Below are 8,431 nucleotides of genomic sequence, written 5' to 3'. Positions count from 1 at the left end.
ACGGGGATGAGGATGAAAATTACATACCTGACGAGTACAAATACAGGGACGGGGATGAGTTTAACTCGCGGGAACGGGAACGCGCGGGGACGGGGACGAGTATCATGAAACTCGTACCCGACTCACCCCGTTGCCATCCCTACTAGTAACCACTTATATAAATATATGTACTTACCAAAGAATATGTTATTATTAGTCACCTTTTGCCAATCACACCTTTATAAAAGGCAATGTTCTAATAAGCAATCAAATTCGTATACTAATATAAGTTCTTAGACTTAATTATAATCCATTCCCCAAAAGAGTAAAAAAGAAAATTGTAAGACAATTCATACAACCAAAATCACTTATGCATTAAGAAGAAAACTTTCTTAGAACCCTTCTTTATTAACCGTTCAAACATTAAATATTTCTCAACAATTAACAAGGGGGTGTAGGTAGTGTGGGAGGAGAGTTATAGGGTTAGAGTGATAAAGAAGAAGCGTATTTGAATCTTCTCATCAATTATAACTAATTGATTACTAAATAAAAAAAACTTTACAATTCCAAAATGATTTGGAAATCAATATTCATGACAAAAACAAACAAATTAATTGCAGCAACCAAACTAAATAAACACTAAAAGTTTTATACATGGCTTATGTTTAATATACAAATTCCTTACATTACTCGGGCAGATATATATTGGCATACACTTCGACCATTCAATTCTATAAACCTCAAGTTAACAACTAAATAAATTATTTCACCACAAATCAATTCAAAGCAATATTCAAGTATTGCTTTTAAAACTAAAAAGAAAATATGTTGAAGATCGTGTATGAGGATGAAGATGGTTTGAAGCACAAGTGTTTTGTAGATTAGAGTGTTCTTCGATCAGTTGTACAAGGGTGACTACAATTTCAGATGTTTGGTGGCAGATTTCTTAATGTGATGGTAAGTGGGCTATTCTATTCATGCTAACCAAAGTAAATTCATTGAATGAGATGGGCTTTCAATTATGCTGCTGACTTTTGTGAAGTTGCATATTACTTCAAAATGAAAACATTTGCAAAGTATAGGGTGGGGTGGAGTTATGGATTTCTCAAATATGTGTCTATAGGAAAATTTTATGTTGTGTGTAAGTCAACGTTTTGTGGGAGTGGGTATCATATATGGAAGGAGTTGACAAATATTTAAAATGTTGCTTGTACATGGTTTTGGATGATAGTTGTAAAGAAGTTGGGCCTTCTGTCCAAAATCTAGTAGAGTAGTAGTCAACATAAATACTTATTCTTTACGCACAATGATGAAAGAATATATAAAAAATATCATAAAAAGATTGAAAAGAATTACACATTTATTTAATATGATTTGATATGTCCACAATAATAATTCATTGAATATTCATTATCTTAAATATATTTAATGTGATTTCATCCTCATACTTCAATTCAAGATAATATTTCATATAACATTTTTTTAACTTATTGAAAGAGATAACTCCTTATATAGACTTAAATAATTTTTCTTATTTCAAAAATCTCTATTTATTGATCTTGTATCCAAATCTTAAAGAAGGAAATAAAATCTCTAAAATAAATACAATACTTTACTACCTCCATCCTTAATTCTGAGACCCTTTCAACTAAATTATACTCTTTAAGAAAATTGATTTAGTTAAAAGCATGTCAATAATTTAAACTACTTTTCAAACATTAACCTTATCTCTTTCTATTTAATCATTTCTAACTTAATTAATTAATGTTTGGAAAGAGAATAATGTCAAATTAGATGAGATAAATATTTATGTGTCTAGTTATCTTTCCCAATCCTAATAAAAGAGAGGTGTTGTCCAATTAATTTTAAACATTTATTATTTTTTGTCTAAAAATATTATTAATTAAATAAGTATTATAAAAATATAATTAATTCAACTGATAATTAGAAAAAAGACTTATAATAAAAGATAATTTTAGACTTATACTCATAGTTTTAAAAACTGGACCGGCCATCAAACCGGTTAGGGTACTAGGTCAGTGGGTCAGAGGTTGAACCGATGAGTCACTAATTAAACCGCATGACCCGATTTTCATTAATTTTTCTAAAAAAAATATTCATGTTAAATATATGTTATACTTATAAATTTTAATAAATTCATATCCTATCTTAAATTTCAATTTTCATCTTATTTAAAATTATCTTTATTTTTATTTTATATAAAAAATTATTTTTTTTTGTTGAACCAGTTTGACCCACTGGTTCGACCAATCGGTTCACTGGTTGAACCGAAAATTTGACCAGTTCACTCCGGTTTGAAACGGGTCGAATGCATAACCGATCCAACTCAAGATTCGGACCGGTTGGACCACCGGTTCCCGATTTAACCAGTCCAATCGGCCGGTCCGATCCAATTTTTAAAATAATGCTCCTAACCATAGTTTTAAAAACCAGACCGGTCATCAAATCGGTTAGGGTACTGGGTCAGTGGGTCAGAGGTTGAACCGGTGAGTCACTAATTGAACCGCATGACCCAATTTTTATTAATTTTTCTAAAAAAAATATTCATGTTAAATATATTTTATACTTATAAATTTCAATAAATTCATATCCTATCTTAAATTTCAATTTTCATCTTATTTAAAATTATCTTTATTTTTATTTTGTATAAAAATTATTAAATTTTTTTTGTTGAACCAGTTTGACCCACCGGTTCGACCAACCGGTTCACAGGTTGAACTGAAAAACTGACCGGTTCACTCCGGTTTGAAACGGGTCGAATGCATAATTGATCCAACTCAAGATTCGGACTGGCTGGACCACCAGTTCCCGGTTCAACCAGTTCGACCGGCCGGTCCGATCCGGTTTTTAAAACAATGTTATACTTGATGTCAACTCCTTTGTTATAATCTTTTTACAACATCATATCATCTATCATATTTTTTACTTCTCTCTTGTATTTTATTTTCTCTTTTTGCATGTGTCTACCATCATGATGAGATACCCACAAAATAATTTTCTTGTTATGGTCTAGGTTTTTAAACTTTGCAAGGAAATATAATATTTATCGTATCATATACTCTTTCAAAATATGGACTGAATTTGCATCAATTTGTCTTCTCTCATTCTATGATGGATTGTAATTCTCATGTTTAACGGCATCATGAACTCTGCTCCACACGTTGGAATTGGTTGTATGTTGTTATTTTTTTCTTTCTCTCTCTCTCTTACAGTTTTAGAGAATGTTTCAAACTTATCTCCATTTTACTTGGCATTTTGTGCGGGAACACCAAAAAAATATTGTTAACCAAGTTTGTTCCCATACTGACTTGACCTAACACACTTCTCCGTGGTGTCTCTTTGTTTCTTGGTTTGACAGGCCCCATTCGCTGCATGGCATTTGGGTTTTGATGGGGTTTGCATCTTCAGTTGGGTTGTCCTTGAAACTTGTTATCTATTTTTCTTTGGTTTTGGATCCCCACTAGATTTTGTTTTTCCTATCTGTTTCAGAATTCCTTAAAAGTTTGGAGATAAAGAACTAAGATCATTTTTTTCTTTGAGTTTTTGTTCTTTTGTTTTCATTAATCCTTAAGACAAATATTAAACTCTCCATCACTTCCTCTTCAAATTCTAAAATCATTCTGAATTTGTATCATATTTTGTTTTGTGATCAGGGGAAAGAAATATATAAGGAACCTTTTGTTTATAGATTGGAAATTTGGGGGTTCTAGGATTTTAAAATTTAAATATTTCTTGACTAACTTTTTTTTCCTGAAAAAATATTAAGATTTTCAGTTTTAGCATTTTAATCATCATCGTAGAGAAATGAGTTGCTTTTCATGTTTTTCATCCCATGAAAAGAAAGTAGAAAAGAGACCTAAGAATGGAAAAAGGATACAACATGGTACTCATTCTCCCAAGGAATCAGCCCAACTAACTCAGCCACGGCCAGGTAAAATTATTTGAAAATGAAATATATTTCATTTGTAAAAAAGATCAACATGAACTTTTTATATAGTTTGATATAAGGAGTATGAATTATGAGGAAAATTCAATTCTTTGTAAACAATATAGAAATCATGTGCATATTCACCATCGAGGTTTTCAGTCCCAACTCTACATTTTGATTAAGAAACTGAATTTCCTTTTGTCATCATTCATTGTCTCATTCTTTGTCACACCAATTAAAAAACATTATTTTTAATTCTAATGCACAAGAGACAAAAACAAGTGATTTCAATCCTATATTTGCATCCTTGACCTTCCCATTAATTTCATTTTCATTTTATACACCATATATTGTATTCTAGATTGAAGGTTAAACTAATTTTTTATGATTATGTTTCTGTCATTTCTTCTTATCATATATAAAAACTTTATTAGTATAATCTTTCATTGTACTATGTTTGAAATATATATTTCTAGAAAGAAAAACAAATGAATGAGTTATATGATGAAAATTCATATCTTAAGATGCTTGATGAATCATTTTGTTTTGTATAGATAATCATACTCACAAGGCAAAGGCAAACCCACAAACAGAACCTAAAATAAACAAGGAGGCAAACAAAGATAATGGTAGCCAAAACATTGCTGCCCAAACATTCACTTTTAGGGAATTGGCTGCTATCACGAAGAACTTTAGACAAGAATGCCTAATTGGTGAAGGTGGTTTTGGGAGAGTTTATAAAGGAAAACTTGAAAAAACCAACCAGGTAGGATAATAACACTTCATTTTTCATCTCAAGTTCTTTGTGTTTCTAATGATATTGTTATATATATATATATATATATATATATATATATATATATTATACATTTGCTCATTTAAATATATAGGAAGTAGCTGTGAAGCAACTTGACCGGAATGGATTACAAGGAAACAGAGAGTTTCTTGTTGAAGTCTTAATGTTGAGCCTTTTGCACCATCAAAATCTAGTGAGTCTAATTGGATATTGTGCAGATGGAGATCAAAGATTATTGGTGTATGAGTACATGTCATTGGGATCTCTTGAAGATCATTTGCTTGGTAAGTTCTACTTGCTTGTATCTCTTGTATTCAAAATTTTAATGTTGATATATACGTACTATTTTCACTGACATTAAAAAAAATTAGAAAATTTAAGTGGAATAATGAGATTAAAAAACTATGTCCTTATCATGTTACTATATATTAAATGTACTTTTGGTAAAATAAAATATAAAAAAATTAGAAAATTTAAGTAGAATAATGAGATTAAAAAACTATGTCCTTATCATGTTACTATATATTAAATGGACTTTTGGTAAAACAAAATATAAAACAAGTGAAAGGGACAATTAATAATTATACATCAATGTGATACACTCAGTATTTTAAAAACCGGATCGAACCGGTGGTCGGACCGGGAACCGGTGGTCTATCCGGTCCAAATCTTAAGTTGGATCGGTTATGCAATCGATCCGTTTTAAATCGGATTGAACCGGTCAATTTTCCAGTTCAACCGGTGAATCGGTGGGTCAAACCGGTTCAACCACATTTTTATTTATTTATTTTTTTAAGGGACCATAAACCACAAAAATAATAATGAAAATTGAATCTCTTAATGGAAGAGCAAATAGTCTTATTAAATATATCAATGACTACTTGTTTTAATATATTTGTTTGTAATATGTACAACTTAAATAACTTTTATAGTATATTATTAATTTTAAATTATATATTTAATAATATAATATCTATGTAGATATTACATATATTATTTTGTGATATCAATTACAAACATATTATATATGTATATATCATTTATATTTTTAATTTGTATTAATATACAGATTAACATGTAATTTTTTTATGTATTTTTTTACAAAATAACAATAAAATTAATTTTAAATAAGATAGAAAAATTGAAATTTAAAATACGATATGAATTTATTAAAATTTATAAGTATAAAATATATTTAACATGAATATATTTTTTTAAAATAATAAAAATCGAGTCATACGGTTCAACTAGTGACCCACCGGTTCAACCTTTGACTCACTGACCCAGTACCTTAACCTGTTTGATGACCGGTCCGATTTTTAAAACTATGGATACACTAAAATTAATCTAGTGTTGTTTTTTGATATTCTAAATATCCTAACAAATAAATCAAACTCCTTTGAAAAAGGAGAGACCAAACTAGTGAAATTTGGTGTGTGAGTAACATCCTTAATTTTAACTAAGAAATCAATATATCACTTCATTATCAACATTTTATTGAACTTTGGTGCAGATCTTCATCCACAGCAAAAACCTCTAGAATGGTCTATAAGAATGAAAATAGCTTTGGATGCTGCAAAAGGCTTGGAATATTTGCATGACAAGGCTAATCCTCCAGTCATCTACCGTGACTTAAAATCTTCTAACATCTTGTTGGACAAAAATTTCAATGCAAAACTTTCTGATTTTGGACTAGCAAAGTTGGGCCCTACTGGGGACATGTCTCATGTCTCTTCAAGAGTAATGGGTACCTATGGATATTGTGCCCCTGAGTATCAAAGAACTGGTCAACTAACTGTAAAATCAGATGTATATAGTTTTGGAGTTGTTTTGCTTGAATTGATCACTGGAAGGAGAGCCATTGATAACACAAGACCAACACGGGAGCAAACTCTAGTTTCTTGGGTGAGTTTCCCTATTCATATTCTATGAGCGTTTTTAAGTGTTTAATGAATTTGATGAATGATACTTTTGATTAAGAGTCAACATAAAAAATAAAAAAAAAATTTCACTCGAAAGAAAAAAGTTCAAGGAGGATTACATAATTTAATCAATTTCTAAAGTTTGTGTAGGGATTTAAATGGTGGGATTGTAAAAACTTTTATATTTTTACAAGATGTTGATTTAATTTCTTTTATATGATAACAAATTAATCCACTGAAAATTATTATTTCTTAAAAAGAAAATTATCTTGAAATGCCATTATATGAAACATATGCATTACCACTATTACAATAAAAAAAAAACATACTTAGCTACATCAATATTTGATATTAATGTCATCATATTGACAAATAAAACAATGACATGTAAATATATATATATTTTTTAATTCAATAACACATCCTTAATGGAAATAAATATGTTCAAGTGTTGTTGTTTGAATTGATAAGAACTTGTTCTTAAGGATGCATGGTTAATTATTAGAGCATGTTATAGGTGCCTTTAGGCATAAACTCTAATCACCAAGAAAATTACTTGTGTAGTTTACTTTTTCTTCAATGCAGCAATGTAAAATTGCATTTGGACTAAGTTTTTTTTATACCAATCAGGCATATCCTGTATTCAAGGACCCTAACAAATACCAAGAATTAGCAGACCCCCTTCTTAAAGGAAATTTTCCAATAAAGTCATTGCACCAAGCAGTAGCAGTAGCAGCCATGTGCCTTAATGAAGAGCCATCAGTGAGGCCCTTGATCAGTGATGTTGTCACTGCCCTTAGTTTCCTAGGGACAAGTCCAGGGAATCAAGACCTTGCAAGAATTGAACCCGTTGTTGACATGCCCTCCCCACCACAAGAAGCCAATAGTGCCCCTTTGAATCTTCTTGATGATGATCACTATGTCACGGAACGCCAAAGGGCTGTTGCTGAAGCCATTGAATGGGGTACAAGTACAAGGAACAAAGCACCATTGCGTGAAAGTTCTACCTCTGTGTAAATCCACTACAATTATATTCATATCATTTCACTCTAATATGTATGCATGTAACTATGTATTTGTGACTTTTCTTTATAGTCCAGAAAGTGGTGCCCATTATTTGTTTCGAGAAAAATACAAAAAAGCTTGTCAAGAGTGATAACTCAAGCGACATTAATAAGAGAAAAATATTGCGAGCACCGTTTCAAGAGTTGGTGTTGTGTGATCCACACAACTCCTATGTAAACTTTTGAACACTAGTATTATCAATGAAAATGGAGAAACATTTTTTTTTTATGGGTTCTCTGTATTTTTAATGTGATATATTAATAGTGAAGTAATTACTTGCTTATATAGTGGTGATGATTAAAATAATATGAGGGAATATATAAGGAATGTATAAGATCACATAGTAAATAGTAAATAAGTAAATTTGGTGATTAATTTTATATGTTAATTTGAATTAATGAAACAGAATATTAAATAATTTTTAAATTTTTTAAAATTTGTAAATTTAATTAATGTATTAAGAATTTTTAATTAAATAATTAAATTATTAAAATTTGATATAGAATGTGAATTATTAAGGAATAAGTTTAACGAGATTTATTTTTTAGAATCCTCATATTATAAAGAATGAAATTAAGAGTTCAAACCTTCCCTGTAATAATTATCATTTTCTAAATGCTTATTAATTGCAATAATGTAAAAAAAAAACCTTTAAAAAAAATTTACAAAATTTTAAAAGTTGAAAAAAAGTATAATCAATTTTTTTTTTTAATTTTTAGG

The 8,431-nt window shown here is 29.6% G+C and overlaps 1 protein-coding gene across 1 annotated transcript; it reads left to right on the top strand.

The window, feature by feature from the left end:
• Window positions 1-3,256: 3,256 nt before the first annotated feature.
• On the top strand, window positions 3,257-7,939 carry LOC109819243 (putative serine/threonine-protein kinase PBL26). Its single transcript, XM_020384892.3, has 5 exons — window positions 3,257-3,931; window positions 4,483-4,694; window positions 4,819-5,008; window positions 6,238-6,629; window positions 7,277-7,939. Exons 1-5 carry the CDS (start codon window positions 3,805-3,807, stop codon window positions 7,661-7,663), a joined length of 1,308 nt encoding a protein of 435 aa, XP_020240481.1. The 5' UTR covers window positions 3,257-3,804; the 3' UTR covers window positions 7,664-7,939.
• The last annotated feature ends 492 nt before the right edge of the window (window positions 7,940-8,431 follow it).

Source organism: Cajanus cajan, chromosome 4, assembly GCF_000230855.2.
Source record: "Cajanus cajan strain Asha chromosome 4, NIPB_CcT2T_4, whole genome shotgun sequence".
NCBI lineage: Eukaryota > Viridiplantae > Streptophyta > Magnoliopsida > Fabales > Fabaceae > Cajanus > Cajanus cajan.
This window is presented reverse-complemented; position numbering and strand designations above follow the sequence as displayed.

Excerpts from the sequence above, each read along its gene's own strand:
- LOC109819243 (XM_020384892.3), top strand. The coding sequence starts at position 3,805 with ATGAGTTGCTTTTCATGTTTTTCATCCCATGAAAAGAAAGTAGAAAAG. Across the intron at positions 3,932-4,482 it reads ACTAACTCAGCCACGGCCAG|ATAATCATACTCACAAGGCA; the intron begins GTAAAATTATTT and ends TGTTTTGTATAG. Across the intron at positions 4,695-4,818 it reads AACTTGAAAAAACCAACCAG|GAAGTAGCTGTGAAGCAACT; the intron begins GTAGGATAATAA and ends TTAAATATATAG.